Source organism: Delphinapterus leucas, chromosome 3, assembly GCF_059928025.1.
Source record: "Delphinapterus leucas isolate spDelLeu-1000000601 "Yukka" chromosome 3, BTC_Dleu_Yukka2, whole genome shotgun sequence".
NCBI lineage: Eukaryota > Metazoa > Chordata > Mammalia > Artiodactyla > Monodontidae > Delphinapterus > Delphinapterus leucas.
In genome coordinates, this window is record NC_143131.1 from 84,345,390 (window position 1) to 84,370,007 (window position 24,618).

Here is a 24,618-nt window from a genome sequence, read left to right on the forward strand (position 1 = left end):
ATCCACCAATGATAACAAGCACTGAAAGCTATACTAAAAAAATAAAAGGACAGACAGAACCCTAGGACAAATGGTAAAAGCAAAGCTATACAGGCAAAATCTCACACAGAAGCATATGCATACACCCTCATGAAAAGAGAACAAGGGAAAAAAATCTATCTATCTATCTATCTATATCTATATCTATCTATCTATATATATATATATATATATCATTGCCCCCAAAGTCCGCCTCCTCAATTTGGGATGATTCGTTGTCTATTCAGGTATTCCACAGATGCAGGATAAATCAAGTTGACTGTGGAGATTTTATCCGCTGCTCCCGAGGCTGCTGGGAGAGATTTCCCTTTCTCTTCTTTGTTCGCATATCTCCTGGGATTCAGCTTTGGGTTTGGCCCTGCCTCTGCGTGTAGGTCGCCTGAAGGCATCTGTTCTTTGCTCAGACAGGACGGAGTTAAAGGAGCAGCTGATTAGGGGACTCTGGCTCACTCAGGCTGGGGTGGGGGATGGGTAGGGAATGCAGGGCGAGCCTGTGGTGGCAGAGGTCAGCATGACCTTGCACCAGCCTGAGGTGCGCTGTCTGTTCACCCAGGGAAGTTGTCCCTGGATCACAGGACCCTGGCAGTGGCAGGCTGCACAAACTCCCAGGATGGGAGGTGTGGATAGTGACCTGTGCTTGCACACAGGCTTCTTGGTGGCTGCAGCAGTAGCCTTAGTATCTCATGCCCGTCTCTGGGGTCCGCTGATAGCCACAGCTCACGCCCATCTCTGGAGCTCCTTTTAGCAGCACTCTTAATATCCTCTCCTCACACACCAGGAAACAAAGAGGCAAGAAAAAGTCTCTTGCCTCTTCGCCAGTTCCAGACCTTTTCCCGGACTCCCTCCTGGCTAGCTGGGGTGCACTAGCCCCCTTCAGACCGTGTTCATGCAGCCAACCCCAGTCCTCTCCCTGCGATCTGACTGAAGCCCAAGCCTCAGCTCCCAATCCCGGCCCGCACCAGCGGGTGAGCAGACAAACCTCTCAGGCTGGTGAATGCTGGTTGGCACTGATCCTCTGTGCTGGAGTCTCTCTGCTTTGCCCTCCACACCCGTTGCGGCTCTCTCCTCTGCGGCTCCGAAGCTTCCTCCCTCCACCAACCGCAGTCTCCGCCCGCGAAGGGGCTTCCTAGTGTGTGGAAACCTTTCCTCCTTCACAGCTCCCTTCCACTGGTGCAGGTCCCGTCCATATTCTTTTGTCTGTTTTTTCTTTTTTTTTTTTTCCCTACCCAGGTACATGGGGAGTTTCTTGCCTTTTGGGAGGTCTGAGGTCTTCTCCCAGCATTCAGTAGGTGTTCTGTAGGAGCTGTTCCACATGTAGATGTATTTCTGATGTTTTTGTGGGGAGGAAGGTGATCTCCACGTCTTCTTCTGCCATCTTGAAGCTCCTCCCTGGGGGTTGTTTTTATAGGTTTTTTCTTTTTCCTTTCTCTTCCTTTGTTCTCTTCCCTTATGATTTGATGACTATCATTTGATGGCTATCTTTAACGTTATGTCTCAATTCCTTTTTTTCTCAGTGTGTAATAGATTTTACCGTGATGTAGGTATACACACACACACACAATCATTTTAAGTTAGTTATCTAAGTTCAAATACATTTTAACAATCCTGCATTTTTGCTCCACCCACGTCTCCTGTTTTTGACCTAGTTTACATCTTTTTGTGTATCCGTTAACTACTTATTGTAGATAGATATAATTTTACTACTTCTGTCTTTTAGTCTTCATACTAACTTTATATGCGGTTGATTTACTGTCTTGCCTTCATATTGCTGCTACCAATGAGCTTTTTCCTTCTATAATTTTCATGTTTGTAGTAACGACCTTTTCTTTTCCAGTCAGAGAATTCCTTTTAATATTTCGTGTAAAGCTGGTTTGGTTGTGCTGAAGAATTTTAGCTTTTGCTTTTTTTTTTTTTTTTTTTGCGGTATGCGGGCCTCTCACTGTTGTGGCTTCTCCCGTTGCAGAGCACAGGCTCTGGACGTGCAGGTTCAGCGGCCATGGCTCACGGGCCCAGCCACTCCGCAGCATGTGGGATCTTTCCCAGACTGGGGCACGAACCCGTGTCCCCTGCATTGGCAGGCGGACTCTCAACCACTGCGCCACCAGGGAAGCCCTTATCTAACTTTTTATCTCTCCATCAAATCTGAATAAAAGGCTTGCTTGGTAGAGTATTCTTGTTTATAAGTTTTTTCCCTTTCATCTCTTTAAATACATTATGACACTCCCTTCTGGACTACAGAGTTTCTGCTGAAAAGTCAGTTGATAGCCTTATGGGAATTAACAATATTATTTTTAATATTGATTTCTGCATTTGTAGTTAGCATATAGAAATACCATAGATTATTGTAGCTTGATTTGATCTTACAAACTTGCTAAACTCATTTTATTAGTTATAGTGTTTTTTGGATTTTCTATATAGACAATGGTGTTTACTTCAAATAAACACAGTTTTGCTTCTACTTTTGCTATTGTAATGTCTTTTGTTTATTTTTCTTACATTATTGTATGGCTAGAACCTTTAGAACAATGTTAATATAGAAATACTAAAAACAGATATCCTTGTATTCCTGGTTAGTCAATGTTTCATTGTCTTAGTCTGCTCAAGCCACTATAATAAAATATCATAGATTGTGTGGCTTAAACAACAGACATTTATCTCTCACTGTTCTGGAAGCTATGTCCAGGTCAAGGTGCAGGCAGCTTTGGTGTCTGGTGTGGGCTGTCTTCCTGGATTGCAGAACATCACCTTCCTCATTGTTATCCTCACACAGTCGATAGAGGGAAAGCTTTGGCCTCTTCCTCTTCTTAGAAGGACATTAATCCCATCATGGGGTGTCCACCCTCATGATCTTACCTAACCCTAATTATCTCTTAAAGGTTCCATCTCATAATACTATCATATTGGGGATTAGGGCTTCAACATATGAATCTGGAAGGAGGGGGAAACACAAACATTCAGTCTATAATCATCACTAAGTATGATGTTAGCTGTACATTTTCATAGAATCCCTTCCATTATTAGTTTTGTACTTGATCAGGAATAGATGTTGCACTTTATCAAGCATTTTTGACATCTATTGAGATTATAAATTTTTTTCATTTTTAGTTTATTTATATGGTAGGATTATGTATCAATCGATTTTCAACTATTAAACTATCCTTGCATCTCTATATGAACCTTGTTTGATCATAATTTAGTTTCCTTTTAATACACTATTTGATTCCATTTATTAAAGTTCTGTTAAGAATTTTTGCATCTATACTCATGAGTGATATAGGTCTATAGTTTTCCTTTCTTACAATGTCTTGGTCTGGTTTTGAGATCAGGATAATGCAGGTCTCATAGAATGAGTTAGGGAGTATCCATTCCTTTTCAATTTTCTAGAAGAATTTGTGTAAGAACAGATATTTTTTAAATGTTTGGTAGAATTCCCCAATGAAAACATTTGGGCCTGGAGTTTTCTTTGTGGGAAAGTGTTTAACTACAAATTTGATTTATTTGCTAGATACAAAAATTAGCTATTTCTTCTTAAGTGAGTTTTTTGTCTTTCAAAGGTTTTACCCATTTCATGGTAGTTGTTAAATTTATGGGCATAAAGTTGTTCATAATATTAACCTATTACCTTTTTATATGAGTAGAACCTATACTAACAACAGATCTCTCACTTCTGATTTTGGTAATTTTCTCTCTGTAGTGGTTTAGCAATTTCATCAATTTTCTCAAAATAACACCTGCGATTTTACTGATTTTCTCCATTGTTTTTCTCATTTCTACTCCACTGATTTCTGTTCTGATCTCAATTGCATGCTTTGTTCTACTTAACTTACAATCAGTCTGCTTTGATGTTTATAGTTTTTTAAGGTAGAAACAAATGTCACTGGTTTGAGACATTTTTCTTTTCTAATACAGACTTTTAATGCTATACATTTTGCCCTACATACTGCTTTAACAGCCTCCCACAAATTTTTTAATGTGTGTTTACATTTTCATTCACTTCAAAATATTTTACAATTTCCCTTTAGGAGAAATTATTTGACCCAAAGTTTATGTAGAAGGTTTTTTCAGTTTCCAGATATCTGGGGCTTTTTCAGAAATCTTTTTTTATTATTTCTAATTTAATTCCATCATGGTCAGAAATTTTACTTCCATTTTATTATTTGATCTTTTAAATTTACTGAGTTTTGTTTCATAGAATATGGTCTATTTTGGTAAGTATTTTATGCATTCTTTTTCTTGTTTGTCTTTTTGCCATACACGGGCCTCTCACTTTTGTGGCCTCTCCTGTTGCGGAGCACAGGCTCTGGACGCGCAGGCTCAGCGGCCACGGCTCATGGGCCCAGCCACTCCGCGGCATGTGGGATATTCCCGGACTGGGGCATGAACCCGTGTCCCCTGCATTGGCAGGCGGACTCTCAACCACTGCGCCACCAGGGAAGCCCCTATTTTAGGCACTCTTGAAAAGAAAGCATATTTTGCTTTGTTACATTGAAATGTTCTACAAATGTCAATTAGGTCAAGTTGGTTGACAGTGTTATTCAAATCTTTTTTATCATCACTGTTTGTTTTTTTTTTCCCTACTTCTACTAAGAGAGGAATACTGAAATAGCTGACTACACTTGTGAATTTCTACATTTCTCCTTGCAGTGTATAAGTTTTTGCTCCACATATTTTAAAGCTCTTTCATTAGGTGCAGAATCATTTAGGATTGTTATTAATTTTTGATGAATTGGCCAATTTATAGTACATAATGACATTATTTTTTCCTGCTAATATTGTTTGCTCTCAAATCTACTTGGTCACTGATATGAGCTTTCTTTTGACTACTGTTAACATGTTATATCTTTTCCCATCCTTTTATACATAGTCTACTTGTGTCTGTATTTGAAGTGCATTTCTTTCATGCAGCATATAGTCTTGCTTTTTTGAAATTAAACTGAAGATTATCTGCCTTTTAACTGAGATACTACAACCATTTGCATTTAATGTGATTATTAATGTGGTCAGGTTTGAATATATCCTCTTTCTATTTGTTTTCTATTTATTCTACCTCTTCTTTGTTCTCTTTTTCTACTTTTCTGCCTACTTTGAGATCAAACAGTTTTGGAAAATTCTATTTTAACTCCTGTGTTGGCTTATTAGCTATGACTCATGTTTTTTAGTGGTTGCTTCAGGGTTTACACTATACATTTTGACTTAATACAGGCTACCAACATATGACAGCACTTCATGTAAACCCATATTGCATGTTAATCTGTTTTAAACAATTGTTTTTAAAGAGATTTAAATAAGAAAAAATGATCTACCTAGTTACAATTTCCTTTGCTCTTCTTTGCTTTGTGTAGTTTATATTTTCATCTGGTATTCTTTTTAATGTCCTAATTTTTGTCTCTTTAGGCTCAAAGGTCAGTCAAAAATCTGTGCCAGTTTTTTGTCATCTTACTAGGTGCGTTTTGCCCAGACACTTTGCCAGAATTGCCAGCTTCTTGCCAATGTCCAGAAATAGTAAATATACTCGGGTAAAATGCAACTGCAGAAGATTGCCTCTCCTCACAAGGTTTGCCTTTCTCCAGGATTTTGGTCTTTAAATTCCTAGTTGCCTAAACAACTGTCTGATGCCTTTAAACACATTTTTAAAATGTTATTGAGCTTTTCTAGGTGTTCTCAGTGGGAGCATTGGTCTGCCATAAGCCACTTCATTGTAGCTCAAGTGTAAGTCTTGTTTTCTTTACTAATTTTACTTGCTTAGCCCTTTGGTTTCCAATTCCAGTTCTGTTTCTCTTCTTTAACATCAATCTCTGCCCAGTTCTTTGAATTTCTGCATGTTTAACCTAAAGGAGACATTACTCATGCATACTTTCAGATGTCTTCAGTTCCATTCTTTGATAAGAAGGCAGACATACCAATTCAAAAACAAAGGTAAGACTGGCTTTGTACAGACAGTATGGTCTCCTAGTTGCTACTCACTTTAATACAGATTTCTACTTCTGGGTTCTGATTAATTTCAATATGTTTTTCTTTAGAATGAATGCATAAGCAGTCATACTACAAGCTATCATTATGATATTTCTGCCCTTAAAGTGAAAGGTGAAACTATGCCTTATGTTTCTTTTACATGTTCAATAATGCCAAGAATGATATGAGCATATTAGGCTTACTGGATAAATAATTATTAATCGACAAAGAAATATATTGTTGGGATTAGATGTAAAAATCTCATATATATAAAATTATATTTACCCGCCATAATCTTCAGTGATCCCAGCAAATGGTATTGAATCACAGTGTACAAAAATTACAAATGCAAGCAGTACAAGTGTTACAGCAGATGTAACCATTACAAATCTCATAAGGCCTTTACAAGACATTTGTAACTTGGAAATAATGATACCTCCCAGAATCTGGCCAAGAGCACCTCCTGGAATTAAAACAAGTCCTAAAAGAAAGGAGGAAGAGAAAACACAGTTAAAAATAGTCAGCTAAAGATAGTACAGAAATTCATACTTTGAGGTAATCCCCTCTGCTCTAAACATAGAGCAAACATAGATTTAACTAAGAGACTGAGACAAAACTTCAAGGCATGATATTAATAAATACCTGAACAAACCCTGAACCCTAAGAGAAATACAAATTTGTGAGTGGGGCTGAAGCTATAGGCCTAAAGGACCTAGAATAAGAGGCTCCACAAAATGTTTTACAGCAGTTGTGAGAAATACAATAAAAGGCATACCAGAGGAACAACATTTGAAAATTTGTAGCTAAGAATGAGAAATTTCAATAATTAAAGAAATATGGGCTTCCCTGGCGGCGAGAGAGTCCGCCTGCCGATGCAGGGGACACGGGTTCGTGCCCCGGTCTGGGAATATCCCACATGCCACGGAGTGGCTGGGCCCGTGAGCCATGGCTGCTGGGCCTGCGCATCCGGAGCCTGTGCTCCGCAACGGGAGAGGCCACAACAGTGAGAGGCAAGCGTACCGCAAAAAAAAAAAAAAAAAAAAAACAAAAAGAAAAGAAATATTAGTCCTGGGAATAAAAGTACACTCCAATTACTGAGAAAGAGTAAAAATAAATAAATATTAAATCACATAAGGTAAGGAAACTTCATAACATCAAGATTAAAGTGTAAACTGTAAAAGCTGCCAGAGAGCCTGTAACTTGCAAAAGAATTATAATTATAGCTAATTTTTTAAAAAGATAAAATTAATAACCTAGACCAAACACACATACACAATCCTGAGGAGTGGGGTTAGTAAACTGAAAGTGAGTAGTGAAAATTTCCTAAACCAACCGAGGGGGATAAAATGAATAAAAAATGAGTCCATTGAGAGAGGACAGAATAGTGGGGGGAAAAAAGAAGCAAAAGAGAAGTGTAATAAAATATACAATTAAAAAGTTAAAAATTACTTAAATATGTCAGAATTTACAATAATGATAAATGGACAAAACAGCTATTAAAAAGATAGAGTATCAAATTTGATATTTTTAAAAAAGGAAAGCTTGAAAATAAAGCAGTGAAAATATATGTACCATGAAAATGTAGATCATGAACATGTATATACCTAATGACAATGCATAAAACAAATTATGTAAACACTGCCTATATTTCAAGAAAATTAAAAATCTATAAACAAAGTGTTCTAACTCAGCTTTCTCAGAGACAGAGACTTAGCTTACAACACTATTAAAGATATGGAAAGTATTAATTGATTTGAACAAGCAGTTATTTCAAAAGAGAAGAGCCTATTTCTACAAACTAAAAATCTCTTTTCAATAATTCATGGCTTAAGTAAAAATATGCTGATGAGAATTAAAAATGCTTAGAACTGAACAATAATACAAATTAAATACATCTAAATGTACGAGATGCTACTAAAAATCTATAACTAACGATACCTCCATTATAACTTGTAAGGAGAACTAAATGAGTTAATATTTAAGTGCTTAGAACAGTGTATAATCACATAGCAAACATTATATGAGTATTTGTTAAAAGGTAGAATTTACAGACAAATTCATTTATTAGAAAGCAAAAAAGTACAAATACTGTAGTGGTAATGTTTATTAAGAAAATTATAGGAATTGAAAGAGAATCAGAGGGTGAGCAACAAGGCTGCAGTTAAGAAGTCAAGAAGAAGTAAACCACATTTTACCTCATAATCCCAGAAATTAAGGGCAGTAGGTATGACTGAAAGCAAGAGTGAGGTAGACTTAAAAAACAAGAGGATTGGATGGCCGTCTATATAAAATGTTTGATCCCCAATTCCTATCCCTACCCACAATGCCAGAGAACCCTAGGTTTATTCAGTTTGAACCCAACAACTATAGAGTTAAGAAAGCCAATTACATCTGTGAGCAGAAAACTGAGAACACAACTCAGCTGAGAAAGTATTGGCTATCAGGCTTATTGCCTTAGGCAATAAGAAAATACTGGACACTGGGAGTTCAAAAATTAAATATCTGGGTCCTTGAAAGACGACCCTAAAAGGACATAAAACAGTTGAAAATTCAACTGCAAAGCACAGAACTTCCAATAAGCTTCTTATGTAAATACTTTATTGGTGTACAGAAAAATATACAAATCAATATTACACATTTGATGAATTTTCAAAGTGAACATAACTACGTAACCACACCCAAGTAAAAAAATCAAACATTACCAGAAGGCCAGAGGCTCTTTCGTGCACCTACAGGATTTTATAAAATATGAATCATAAAGTATGCATACATTATGGCTTCTTTTATTGGACATGATGTTTGAAAAATCCACCCATGTTTTTGTATATAACAATAGTTCATGCCTTCTCATTGCTGAATAGCATTCTAGTATATGCATACAACTTATTTATTCACTGTGATGTTGCAAATTGTGCTGCTACTTTAAAAATTCATGTATATGTCCTTTGGTAAATGTTTGCATTCTGTTGGGTATATTCTTAAGAGAAGAACTTATGTTGGGTATATAACTAGGAGTTGAATTCTTGGGTCAGGGAATATGTATAGGTTCAGATTTTTATGATACTGCAAAACAGATTTATAAAATGATAAACCAATTTACATTCTCACCAGTAGTGGATAAAATGTCAATTGCTCCACATCCATGCCAACATATATCTTTCTTTTTCATTTTAGCAATTTTGGTGAATGGGTAATAGTATTGCATTGTGATTTTAATATGCATTTCCCTGAAAAACCACTGAAGGTGAGCACATTTTCACATGAATATTGGCCAACTGATATCATCTTTTATATAATGTCTGTTCAAGTCTTTTGTCCATCTTTACTGGATTATCTGCCATTTTATTATTGTCAGATTTTTTACATATTCTGGACACAAACACTTTGTAGAATATTTCTATTGAAAAGGTTGTTTTGCATGCATTTTCACTCTTCATGCTGACATTTGATGAACAGAAGTTCTTAATTTTAATGTAACAGCACTTTTTTTTTTCTTTATGGCTATGTAATTTGTGTCCTGTTTAATAAATCTTTGTCTTCTCCAAGCCATGAAGATATTTTCCTATGCCTTACTCTAAAAAGTTTTATTGTTTTACCATATACATTGAGATCTGCAATCCATCTAGAATTGGTATCTATGTATGTAGTGAGGTAGAGGTCAAGATTTGTCTTTATTTAAATGTACTATAACTACTACTCTATTTATTGGGCAACAATTCTCCACTACCCTCTGATGCTGTATATCCTACAAGTAGAAGTACTGACTGCTTTTTGTTTCATATTTTCTAGGATATTTCTATAGTGAACATGCTTGGATAAACAAGATAGATCCCCTTTTAGAGCACTTTTGTTGTGGCTTCACTATACTAATGCTGTGGCTCCAATTTCAAAATATAAAATAGGTAATTATTTTTTACCTATTTTAGGCTTGTACTGTATATGCTCTAAATTCCAAAAGTGATACTGGAACACATAAATTGTTACCCTTGCTCCTCAAGTATGGTCCAACAGGAACAACATAGAATCTCAGGAGGAAAAAGTAAAGTCCCAACTCTCATTATGGGCTCACATGAAGCAGAAGTAGTAAGAATTGCAGTATCTCAATTCAACAGACCTTATGTTCAGTGAAAAAAATTACCAGGGGCTTGAGGTTTACAGTGGATTAACCACCAATTGAATTCCATTGTTCCTATAGCCCTGGACGTTCCATACACTGTGATGTAACTAAATTTTTGGCACAGACCGATGGCACTGGATACACTGTCCTGGACATTGCCGAAGTCTTCTTTTGCATCCCTCTAGCACCCAAACAAAAAGACTAATTCTCATTCATGCTACCAGGCCACAAATATACATTTGCAGTATTCCCTCAGGAGTACCTAAATTCCTCTTCCATTTACTACAAGGGGGCAGGTCAGGATTTATTGTGACTACCACTACAGTATGATGCCCAAAGCTTTCAGTGATAGACGTTATTCAGTTGGCTGTAGGGTCAGAAGCCTGACTCAATGGCTCTGACTCTGGTATTAGCACACCATCACCAGCAACGGTGACTGATCAAGCCTAACAAAATCCGGAAGTCTGCTCTTCGAGTTTTGGGGGGATTCTGCAGACAAAACCACAATGCTCTATCACTCTGGAGGTTAAGGAAAAATTGTCTCCCTTCCCCCAACCAAAAGCCAGCCTAGCATCACTTTGGATTCTTGAGTATTAGAGACAGTAGCCGATTCACTTGGGCATTCTCTTTGGTCTTGTATAACAGCTAACCCACAGGCCTACACTGGATGCTAATCCGCAAGCTGTGGTATGCTCCCTACTTTGAGGTACCACAAACCTAATAACCTATTTGAGCTACAAGCCTCCATGACTGATGATTTTGTTTGCTGGAGCCTACACAGAAGGGAGGAAGTCCCCACTCAGAAGCATCGTTGGTTGTATAGGACTCACCGACTCCCTGAAACAGGTACATTTAAAAGCAACTCTTAGCTTACTACTGACCCCTTGTCACAACCAAAGCTCTGACCCACAGAGACTTTGTGATTCTGTGGACTGATATTCTCATTTTGAGATGAACCAAAACAGACTCACCACTAACCATTTGACAAGCCTTACTTGTCAACTGGAATTGGTGTGTTCAAGCCATGGGGGTGGGTCACAAGAGATCTTCACATGATTAAAGAAACACCACCAGTATCACAGAGCCCTCAGAAGACAGTGGAAATCTCTTTTAAATGTACTTACTTTTGGTTACTCAGGGAAGATTTCCAGAGGGACTACTGATACATTATTTATATGTACCCTGAGGGCAGTTATCTTTGTTACTCTAAGAGTAATCCAACTAGAAAAGGTGGTACAAAATTTGTCCCTAATTTTAGTTGAAATAATCAATGACACCTCATCCCTGGAAAGCACTCTGGTCAGCCTCAGTCACTGATCAGCATTGTTATGGATGACAGAATTGCCCAAAACTTCATCCTTGCAGGCCAGGGTAGAATATATGCAATTGCTAATGCATTCTGCTATGCCTGGATTAATACCTCAGGCTAAGTGGAAACGTCAATATGGAAACTTTAGGAGAAAGCCACCTTGCTTTCTAAGGTAGACCCTGAGGGCCAAGAAATTTGTTCAGCTGGCTTGGTCCAGGAATTTGCCAGCATGATTGAGACCAATACTGCAAGTGGCCTTATCCTGTTCTTTGGAGTCCTGTTGATATGAGCCTTAATTAAATACTCTGTGAAACAAATTGAATGGGTTTAGTCCCCATCTCTATTAATTAATCAGAGTGTCAAACAATGTGGTATACCTGTGGAAAAATCTGTCATGGCCCCTGAAACTGTGTCATGTTTGGCTTTTGGACTATGTGCAGTCTGACAGTGGTGTGCCCTTTATCACAAAATCTACTCAATAATAGGCTGCTAGTCAATGTTTTTGCACACCTTAACATTTTTTTTTTATTTGGCCCACATGTTTTATGTTCCTTCTTTTTTTCCTTTCTTATTTTTTAAAATTATTAGTAAAAATTTTCAAATAAATATACTCATTTACTATTCTTTTTACTATTCTTTTACTGGTTACCTGCAAGTTACAGTATGCATCTCTGACTTTTTATAGCATAAAATAAATGATCACATTTACCATCTTTCCATTAATGCTGGAACCTTAAAACATTTAATTCCATTTGCAACCTCTTTTGGAGAGCCAATTCTCAATATCTAGTAAAACTGATGTACACAATAGCAATGCCTCTTGAATGTCTAAATATAGATCAACTTTTACAAATGTGCACAAGGAGACATGTACAAGTCTATTTGTTACTGTACTGTTTGGAAAAGTGAAAAAGTTGGGGGCAACTTCATATCCTTTTATACGATATGGATAAATAAACAGTATTCATAAAATAGAATCCCACAGCACTGTTAAAATGCACTAAATAGAGATCAACATGAATCGAGGAACATAATTTCAGATGAAAGTAACAGAAGAGTACATACAAAATGATATATGAATTTTAGAAACAGATTGTATGCACATAGGTACATCAGAGGTAAAAATATATAAATGTGAGAGAAGGATGAACTCTAACTAGAAGAGTTGTTACCTATGGGCGGGGGGAGGGAGAGAAATGGGATAAAGAAGAGGTACAGAAGTCTTACAAAGTTTTATGTGTTAAAAACTACTGATGCAATGATGGCAAATTGCTCATATTTTAAAAATTTCAGCAAGCAGAACTTAGATATTTAAAGTTTAAGCAAATGCTACTACTCCTTCTACTTTCTGCTTATTTGAAATAGTTCATAAATGCATATAAGAAAACTTTACATAAAAATTTCATAATGAGTACAAATGGAAATGTCTACCTGCAAGTGTAGTTGCTTCACTGGGTGTTAATATAAACTGATTTTCTATGTATAGAGGCAAAAATTCAGATGCTCCAATGATAATTAAAGATTCTGAAGCTCTGGACAGGGATAGGTACACAAACATTGGATTCTTGATCAGAATCTGAAATAGAAATAAGTTACATATGAATTATTTTATTTTGTTAGGTAAAGAGGAATAGATATACCCACTCGTATGTTAATGACCAATCCACAAAAAGTTTAGCTTTCTCAATCTTAACTGAAAATACATATATATGTATATAAAAATTGAAATATAAATTTAAAATTCACCAATATACACATACCATAAAAGACATGTAGTGTTTTAACCATTTTTATTTGTTATTTGATCTCCATGCCACCTATGATTTTTATTTGGGGATCTGGCAGTTACTGCTAGAACTAAAACATTAACCTTCAAACTAATTTCTATATTTCCTAGATATGTATATATCTTTGAAACTATTTAGTGGTGTTTTGTATTTGTATATATTTTTTAACAAACTTAAAATTTCTTTTTCTAGCCCTAAACACAATTTCTAAAATCTAATCATTTTCTGCATATTCATCGAATTCACCTTCTGAGTGCTATTTAACATTACATAGTGTAATTCCACAATATTTATCCATTCCCATAGGGTTAAATGCGTAGGCTGACTTCAACTTCCTACTGGCACAAACAAGGCTACATTAAACATCCCTGTGCAACCCTTAAGGAAATAGGATAGAGTGTCTTTGGAAGTATATATCCTAGAAGGGGATTGCTAGGGCATTGGAATTTGGTATACTTCATTCCATTATTTCTCCAAATCTTTTCTCCAGAATTATCAGTTTATAGTCCCACCATAATACAAGATAGTTCCATTTTCTTCATGTAGCAACTCATACTTTCTAAAATTCATCAGAACAATATTTCTGACTTCACATCCCCTTCCAGAACTTTGCTATTCTCCAAGAAAGAGGCATTGAACTTCGAAAGGGCTTTACGACTGCCTCAGCAAAGCAAGTAATGCTGCAAGACTTCTGAGGTTGGGTCATAAAAGGATAATATGACTTCTGCTGGGAACTCTCACTCACTCAGGACTCTGGCCTTGGAACTTGGTTACCATGTTATGAGAAAGCCCAGGCCAGATGGAGAGACGATGTGTGGGCATTCCAGCAAACAGCCAGGATCAAAAGCTAATATCTGAGTGAACAAGTCTTCAGATGACTCCATTCCCCAGACTTAGTTCACTACAACTGACCACAAGTAGAGCTGAGAAGAGTAAGCTCTGCACAAATCACAGAATCATGGGAAAACAGATGCTCTAGTATTTAAAGCCACTAAGTTTTGGGGAGGTTTGTCATGTAGCAATAGATAACTGGCACACCCCACATAATCACAAACACTTTAATATTGGCTGGTTTTCAAAATTTTTCCATGCTGATGAATGTATATTATTACAATGCTATATTTTGTATTTCTCTAATTTCAAATATAACTGAGCATTTCTTGATATAATTCTTAGCTATTTAGGGCTGTTTTGTGTGTATGAACTGGCTATTTGTATGTTTATTAGGCTTCCTGAAATTCTTGTGTAGATTTTACAAGAATTCCTTGTTTATTCTAAATATTAATCTCTTGTTGGATTTAGATATCTGTCACCCACCTTTTAGCACTGTCTATAGCTTCCTTCATTGAACAGAAATCTTTGACTTAATGTAATCTAATCCATAAATTATAAGCCAATATTTGACGCTATTGGGAATCTTGTCTAACCTTTTCCTACCTCTATGTCACAAGGTATTTCTTTCATTTTAAACATTAACTTTTTTTCTAGTCACATTCTATTAACCTAGAAATCACCTTTTTGCATAATGTGAAGTAGAGAGCCAACTTCATTTTACCAAATAGAGAACGAAGTTAGTCATCACACCTATTGAACAATTATCCTTGAAGTGCCTCTTCCATCATATGACAAGTTCTTAGATACATTAATCTGTAGCTGTGTTCTTTATTCTGTTCCACTGGCCTATTTATCTGTACTGAGAAAATGCTACCTTTTTTTTTTTTTCACTACTAAGGCTTTATAGCCTGTCTTAATGTGTACTAGGATCTACACTCTTTGTTTTACCTATTCATGCCCTTATTCTGCCATAATAATTTTAGAATCAATTTGTCATTTACTAAAAAAATAAAATTCTTGCCATAGTACTGATTACATCACATTGAATTCATAGATTATTTGAGAAAGAAATCACATATATGAAAGTTGTCATTTTATTCATTAAATTGTATATCTCTCAACTTATCCTAGACTCCTCTAATACTGTTACATAGAGTTTTAAATTTTTTCATGAAGTTCTTGAGTAGTTCTGAATTATTTATAGTTTTGTGATTACTTTTTACTTTATTATCTAATTTTAAAAATAGATACTTATGAAGTCTTATTTGAATATTTTATTTTTTTAATTTTACATTTCTTATGTTGCACATTCAGATACTGCTCAATTAGTGGATTACACCTCTTTTATAGGTCCTTCTAGTTCACAAATGTTGATTTATTCATAATAATTATTGAGAATTGAATATTAAGCACAGTCCTTATTCTAATGAAAGTTATAGCAATATTCCATGATGCTGTATGAAATGGAAGTCTGTATTAGATATAACAAGCAAAACAAGAAACAGAAAATATGGTTTTTTGTCTTGGCTCTGCAACTGATTTTTGGAGCAACAATAAGCAAATCACAATCTCTACATATCTCATTTTCAGCAAGTATTATGTAATAGTAGAAAGAGCCATGGCCTGAGAGTAAAATACATGAGGTATTCTTATATTCTTAACTTCAATACGGCCAGCTGTATATGTGTGTGTGTGTGTGTGTGTGTGTGTGTGTGTATGTAAGTATGTGTCCAAAGATATACATGTCTTTGGAAAAGTTACTAATCCTCTTTAAATTACTGGTTCATCATCTGTAAAGTAGAATGATAATATCTATATTTATGGTGATTATGAGAATTGCATATATGCAGTAATTTATATAATTTCTGGCACATAGTAGGTGCCCAGTAAAGAATATGCATCAGTTTGATAATTTATAAGAGTAATCACATGAGATTACTAAATTTGTTGTTTGTAAACTTTAGTTAGCCTTAAATCATTTGGAGGGTGGTTATAAAACATGTATTGCCAGGTCCTACTTCCAGAGTTTCTGATTCAGTAGGTCTGGAATGGGGCCTAAGAATTTACATTTTTAACAAATTCCCAAATGATGATGATGATGTTAATCTGAGAACCAATGCATGAGATAATTTTTGTGTTTATGCTGTTTAGGATTAAAATGAACAGACTCAGTGGCTAATTCAGTTGATGCAACTTATCATAATGTTACACAGAAAGTAAGAAAGCCCAAACACTCTCTCAGTAGCTAAACAATTCAGATCTCGTAAAGAAATAGAACCATCATTCAGAATAAGATGGCAGCCTATCTTGTCTGCTCAGTAGTGGGAGTTCCATTGCTTTATCTTGATTGCTTCAAAGGCCCAAATATTGTTTCTTTCTGTCAGCTTATTGTGTCTATGTCTGCTTCTATTTTGGCTACTATTCTCTCTCCATTTTCTTCTTTATCTCAATGGCCTTTGCTCATTTATTTTCTCTATGTCAATTTACCAAAGCTATGTTGCTTGAGTTCCTTCTCCTATGTATATACTCCCCAAGAGAGAGGAACTGACTAGATTAGTTAGTTTACAGCAAGGTGTCTCTGTTGGTCATTGTTCTCAAGATATGATATTTAATAGGTTTTGGGGAAATCTAAAGATTACTGTCTTGGACTCAAGTGCTGATCCCAGATCTACTTTTGGCTAGGACATTTGGAATATATCATACAAAGCAAGGCAACTAATGCACAAGGAAACACTTCTGGGCACTTTATTCAGAAAGGGACTGTGAGCATAGCAAATACTCAGAATACCATGGATTCTCTTCCAGGTGTTCCTGCTTAAAATAAATCAACCCATTTCTTTTCTTAGATGTAAAATACAGGAGGCAAAGAAGAAGGCCAGATATACAAATCGGTATCCAAGTGGTTTCATGTAGCAAAATTAGGCTTAATTCTGGTAGTAGTTGATACACAAAGGGAGAAACTGAATTAGTTCCGCACAGTAGGAGACAGTTGTGTGATCTTGCAGTACTGTGGATCTTAGCCCTAGTCCATCACGGAGTTTGTCAACAACTAGGGTCTTTACTACACCAGAGGAGGTTCATGCTGGTCTGGAACTTCAAACTAGGTTAGGTGCTCCGATATGTGCTTACTTAGTTGGAGTCTGAAACAAGAGCAGGACCAACAAAATATAAAGTATTAGGTATAGAGGCCTCAGCAAAGTAGGCTGAGGTCCAGGAGAGGGATCAAGTAGCAGTGGGATACAAATGTTAATGAAGAAATCACTGTAGAGGAATGTTGCAAAGAGGAAACAGTTCCTGAAGATGGGTCATACGATGTCGCAATTAATTCTGGAAGTTTTTTCTTTCATGTGGTAGAAGCATTAATCTACTTCCTACCCTAATCCAGGTTGCATGATGGGAGACACTGATCCTGCCAGTAAAAAGGCCTTGGTGTCTATGGACAAATAGAAGGAAAACGTTAAGTTGAGGAGGACACCAATAAATTTTTAACTTCTCAAGTGTCTTACCTGATTATTTAACTTCTCACCTGCTCTGGTCTTGATTCTTTATGGTACACAGCTATAATTTGCCATAGAAAATAAGTAATGGTTATCTTTTTGCTTATAGCATGTTTAAAAATGTTTCAGCTTCCCATGCTGGAATCTTACCTACTCTGCTTCTATGAACACCAATTTATTTTAAGTAAAACCTAGCAGACAACTCAGAGATTAAAACCAGTATATAATGTCCTGACATAAACACAAGTGATATATTTGATTACGTCTTCTACAATAGTAATTAATTTGCCTTCAAAGGAAAGTCAATATTTTGACTACCAATATTTGACTACCAAAATATCTAAATAATTTGGACACTATCTTCTTTGATATATTCTGTCATCTATCAGCAGTCACACAAGGAATGAAAAATAGCTCATATTCATTTGGTCCTTTATAGTCACAAAGTTCTTCCATATTATAATACTCATTGACACTTCTTTGTTCATTGGAGTCCTAGTATGTAAATGTCTTCCTGGGTAATAAGGGATGAGACAAGCATGGGATGAAGAAAAGGACGGTGAAAGTGTTGGTCTCTCTGCTCCACACATTTAAAAGGAGCTTTTCCCCTACGAAATATTCCTTACATGCTTGCAGCCAGTGTTAATTTCATTATTTTTTTCTTTTCCATGATTTATTTCCCTCACTTCCAAGTATGTTTTTGTTGTTTTAAAATATGTTTCTAGTCCATTATATTTTTATAGCTATAGCTAAATAGATATTAAATTTATTCACTGTTCTACTTTCTTTTCTTCAAGCTTAATCCCATTTACTTTTACAGTTACAACTTTTCACCTCATGTACATTATAATTTTATAAAAATGTTAAATATTTTGTCTCTTTTCTAGCTTTTTATCTTTTATTTTACTTATTTCTATTTTATGTATTTTAAAAGTATAAAAACTGGGGAAGAGATCAAGATAGCAGAGCAGGAGGACACTGGGTTCACATCCGCCCCACAAACACATCAAAAAATACATCTACATGTGGAACACTTCTCACTGAAAACAACTGGAGACTGGCAGAAAGACTCTTCTACAACCAAGGCTGTAAAGAACTATCCACACACAATCAAGTAGGAAGGGAGGAGAATGATCAGGTCGGGACTTACACTCCTAGGAGGGGACAGAGAAGAGGAGAGAGATTATTATGGGCTCAGACAGCCTCCCTGGAGAGTGAGGAATTTGAACCAAATATTGAGTATCCCAGCCCTGGTATTTGATAGTGGGAAGACAAGTCCCCATAGCTGGTTAGAAAACCAGTGGAACTTACATGAGAGCTGTAAGAAATTGAGACCCTACTCGTAAAGAGTGTGCACATGCTTGTTCACTCCCCAGAAAAGATGGTGGAAGCAGATTGAAACTACCTGCGGCTCTGGCTGGTTTCCTGTCACCACCCCAGCGAGTTCCCCAGCCCATTTAGCTCCAGCGCAGTTCCCCACTAGGGTAAAGTTTACCACTGTCTTGGACAGTGCACACTTGGTGAGGACATAGCCGACTTGGACCCGGCACTGCATCTGAACAGGGTGAGGGTAGCCATGACTGATACTCATGAAAGTTGGTAGATCGGGAGCTGTCTGGAACACTGACTGATGTGCAGAGACCACCTTAGCACATGCCCTGTCCCACAATGGGCACCTTCTCTGGCCCCTCTTGCTTCAGCACTACCCTGTAGGGTGAAGGTGCCATTGCAGGGAAGGGGGAGAGCACACACCTGCAGGGAACAGAGCCAGCTCAGACCTTTCTGAGGGCTTCTCCTCCAGCACCTCAGGACCCAACCTCACCCCAGATAGGGTGAGGATGGCCACTGAGCATAGGAGAAGCCCTGGCTCACCCCTGACTGGCTCTAGCCATGCTATCTCCAGCCCCACCTCCCACCAAGGTGATGCACCCTGGCGGAATACATGACCCATGCACACTTTAGATCCAGCTCTCCCACCAAAGGCACTGGGAACACACAGACTGAACAGGGATGCTCCCACACAAGGACACCCTTTCAAGACTGGGAGAGTTAACTGTTTTACCTAATTTCATAGACATTCAAGAGAAAGTTAAACAAAATGAGAAGACAAAAGAATTTGTTTCAAATGAAATAACAAGAAAAAACTCTGAAAAAATAATTAATGAAACAGAAATAAATAATTTACCAGATAAAGATTTCAAAGTATTAGTAATAAGAATGCTAACTGAACTTGTGAAAAGAACAGATGAACACAGTGAGAATTTTGACAAGGAAATTGAAAGTATAAAAAGAATCAGTCAGAGCTGAATATGAGAACTGAAATGAAAAACACACTACAAGGAGTTAACAGCAGACTAGGGGATACAAAAGAATGCATAAATGATCTACAAGATAGAATGATGGAAATCACCCAATCAGAACAGTGAAAAGAAAAACAAATTTTAAAAATGAGGACAGTTTAAGGGACCTCTGAGATTTCATCAAGCATACTATCATTTGCATTATAGGAGTCCTAGAAGAGAGAGAGAAAGGGGTTGAAAATGTATTTGATGAAATTATGGCTGGAAACATCCTGAACCTGAAGAAGGAAACAGATATCCAGGTACAGGAAACACAGAGAGCCTCAAAAGAGATGAACCCAAAGATATCTACACCAAGACATACAATAATTAAAATGGCAAAAGTTAAAGATAAAGAGAGAATTCTAAAGACCAGCAAGAGAAAAATAAAGAGTCACGTACAAGGGAACCCCCACAGATCTATCAGTGATTTTTCTGTAGAAACTTTGCAGGCCATAAGGGAGTGGCATGATATATTTAAACTTCTAAAAGGGAAAAACCTACAACCTAGGATACTCTACCCAGCAGGGTTATTATTCAGATTTGGGGAGAGTTAAAGAACTTTTTAGACAGAAAAAAACAAAAAGAAATCATGAATACTAAACTGACCCTAAACAAAGTGTTAAAGGGTATTCTCTAAGTGGAAAAGAAAAGATTATAACAATAAGTAAGAATTTATGAAAAAGGAAAAATCCCACCAGGAAAGGCAAATATATAGTAAAGGCTATGGACCAACCACTTAAATAAGCTAGTATAAAGATTAAAAGGCAAAAATTGTAAAATCAACTATAATACAATAAAGAGTTAAGGGATAAATATGGAAATGTAACTATGACATCAACAACACAAAACATGGATGGGGGAGTAAAAATGTAGATCTTTTAGAATGTGTTTGAATGTAAACGGAGAACAGCTTAATACAAGTAGATAGTGTTATAGGTCAACACATATGAAGCCTGTGGTAACCACAAATCAAAAACCTACAACAGGTGCACAAAAACTAGAGAGGAAGAAATACAAGTATACTGCTAAAGAAAATCATAAAACCACAAGGGAGAAAACTAAGATAAGAAGAACAGAGAAGAATTATAAAAACAACCAGAACAAGTAATGAAATGGCAATGAGTACATACCTATCAATAATCACTTTAAATGTCATTGGGAAAATGCTCCAATCAAAAGATAAAGGTTACCTGATTGGATAGAAAAACCAAGATCCATCTATATGCTGCTTAGAAGAAACTCACTTCAGACCTAAAGACACACATGGACTGAAAGTGAGGGGATGGAAAAAGATAGTTCATGCAAATGGAAATGAAAAGAAAGCTGGGGTTACAATACTCATATCAGACAAAATAGATGTTAAAACAAAGTCCAGGGCTTCCCTGGTGGCGCAGTGGTTGAGAGTCCACCTGCCGATGCAGGGGACACGGGTTCGTGCCCCAGTCTGGGAAGATCCCACATGCCGTGGAGTGGCTGGGCCCGTGAGCCATGGCCGCTGAGCCTGCGCGTCCGGAGCCTGTGCTCCACAATGGGAGAGGCCACAACAGTGAGAAGCCCACATACCGCAAAAAAAAAAAAAAAAGTCCATAATAAAAGACAAAGAAGGTCATTATATAATGACAAAGGGATCAATATAAGAGGATGTAACATTCATTAACATATATGCACGTAATAGACGAGCACCTAAATATACAAAGCAAACACTAACAGATGTAAAGGGAGAAATTAAAAATAATACAATAATAGTAGGGGACATTAATACTCCACTTACATCAATGGACACATCATCCACACATAAAATCAATATGGAAATGGTGGTCTTACATGACACATTAGTCCAGTTGGCTTAATAGACATCCATAGGACATTCCATCCCAAAACAGCAGATACACATTCTTTTCAAGTGCAAATGGAGTGTTCTCCAGGTCAGATCAGATGTACACTACAAAGCAAGTCTCAACAAGTTTAAGAGGACAAATTATATTGAGCATTTTTTCTAACCACAGTGGTATGAAACTAGAAAACAATTACAGGAAAAAACATAAACTTGTGCAGACAACAAAATACTACTAAAAAACCAATGGGCCAATGAAGAAATCCAAGAGGAAATCAGAAAATACCTTGAGAAAAATGAAAATAAAAAGACAAATTTCCAAAATCTGTGGGATGTGACAAAAGCAGTTCTAAGAGGGAAGTTTATAGCAATACAGTCCTACCTGAAGAAACAAGAAAAATCTCGATAACAAACAACCTAAACTACCACCTAAAGGAACTAGAAGAGCAAACAAAGCCTAAAGTCAGCAGAAGGAAGGAAATAATAATGACCAGAGAGGAAATAAATAAAATAGAAACCAAAAAATAATAGAAAAGATCAACAAAGCCAAGAGCTGTTTTGTTTTGTTTTGTTTTGTTTGAAAAGATAAACAAAATTGATAAGCCTTAAGCCAGGCTCATTAAGGAAAAAAGAGAGAGGATCTAAATAAACAAAATAAGATATGAAGGAGGAAAAATTATAACCAATATCACAGAGATACAAAAAATCATAAGGGAATACAACAAATTTGACAGCCTAGAAGAAATGGATAAATTTCTAGAAACATACAATTTTCAAAACTGAATCAAAAAAAAACAGACAATCTGAACAGACTGATTACTAGTAGTGAAATTGAATTTGTAAGAAAAAAAACTCCCAGCAAACAAGTCTAGGACCAGACGGCTTCACAGGGGAATTCTACCGAACATATAAAGAAGATATAATACTTATCCTTCTCAAACTATTTCAAAAAATTTAAGAGGAGGGAACACTCCCAAATTCATTCTACAAGGCCACCACTACCCTCATACAAAAACCAGATAAAGACACACAAAAAAAGAAAATTACAGGCCAAAATATCTGATGAATACAGATGCAAAAATCCTCAACAAAATATTAGCAAATTGAATTCAACACTATATAAAAAGGATCATACACCATGATCAAGTGAGATTTATTCTAGGGATGCAAGAATGGTTCAGTGTCCACTAATCAATCAATGTGATATATCACATTAGCAAAACAGCATAAAAATTGTGTGATCATTTCAATAGATGCAGAAAAATCATTTAACAAAATTCAACATCCATTCATGAGAAAGTTTCATCAAGGTGGGTATAGAGGGAACATATCTCAACATAATAAAGGCCACTTAGGACAAACCCACAGCTAACATCATACTCAATGATGAAAAGCTGAAAGCTTTTCTTCCAAAGTCAAGAAAAAGACAAGGATGCTCACTCTCTCCACTTCCATTTATCACAGAATTGGAAATCCTAGCCACAGCAGTCAGACAAGAAAAAGAAATAAAAGGCATCCAAATCAGAAGGGAAGAAATAAAACTGTCCCTATTTTCAGATGACATGATGCTACATATATAAAACCCTAAAGTCTTCATTACAAAACTGTTAGTTCTAATAAATGCATTCAGTAAAGTTACAGGATATAAGATTAATTGATGAAGAAAATTGAAAATGATGCAAAAACATGGACAGATATCCTATGTTCATGGATTGGAAGAACTGATATTGTTAAAATGTCCATACTACCCAAAGCAATCTACAGAATTTAATGCAATCCCTACAAAAATACCCAGGACATTTTTCATAGAACTAGAACAAATAATCCTAAAATTTATATAAAACCACAAAAGACCCTGAATAGCTAAAGCAATCATGAGAAAAAACACTCTGACATAAATTGCAGTAATATTTTTTCGATCTGCCTCCTAAAGCAAAGGAAACAAAAGCAAAAATAAACAAATGGTATCTAATTAAATTTAAAAGCTTTTGCACAGAAAAGAAAACCATGGACAAAATGAAGAGACAACCTACTGAATGGGAGAAAATATCTGCAAATGATCTGGATGATAAGGGGTTAATATCCAAGCTATATAAATACCTCAGAAAACTCAATATTAAAAAAACCCCAAATAACCCAATTAAAAATTGGGCAGAAGACCTGAATAAACATTTCTCCAAAGACGACACACAGATGGCCAATTGGTACATGAAAAGATGCTCAACATTGCTAATCATCGGTGAAATGCAAATCAAAACCACACCACAGAAAGGCTATTAACAAAAAGACCATAGATAATAAATGTCGGCGAGGATGGGTAGAAAAGGGAACCCTAGTACACTGTTATTAGGAATGTAAATTGGTGCAGGCACTATGGAAAACAGTATGGAGGTTCCTCAAAAAACTAAAAATAGAACTACCATATGATCCAGCAATTCCACTCCTGGGTATATATCCAAAAAAATCCAAAAACACTAATTCAGAATGATAATGCACCTCAATGTTCATCACAGCATTATTTACAGTAGCCAAGATATGGAGGCAACCTAAGTGTCCATCAACAGGTGAATGGATAAAGAAGATGTGGTATATATACTTAGAATGGAATATTACTCAGCCATAAAAATGAACAAAGTTTTGCCTTCTGCAACAACATGGATGGGCCTGGGCGATATTATGCTTAGTAAAATAAGTCAGACAGAGAAGGACAAACACTGTATGGTATCACTTACATATGCAATATACAAACTAAAACAAACAAATGAATATAACATAACAGAAACAGGCTTACAGATAGAACAAACTAGTGATTACCAGTGGGGAGGAGAAAGGGGGAGGTGCAGGAGGGGTAGCAAATAAAGAGGTACAAACTACTATGTATATAATAAATAAGTTACAAGAATATAT

The 24,618-nt window shown here is 36.3% G+C and overlaps 1 protein-coding gene across 1 annotated transcript in view; it reads right to left on the minus strand.

Moving 5' to 3' along the window:
• SLCO6A1 (solute carrier organic anion transporter family member 6A1) overlaps positions 1–24,618 on the minus strand; it is a 97,951-nt gene that overhangs the window by 40,020 nt on the left and 33,313 nt on the right. Inside the window, 2 exon segments of the mRNA XM_030759682.2 lie at positions 6,277–6,472; positions 12,849–12,993. Of these exon segments, the coding sequence (XP_030615542.2) occupies positions 6,277–6,472; positions 12,849–12,993 (341 nt within the window).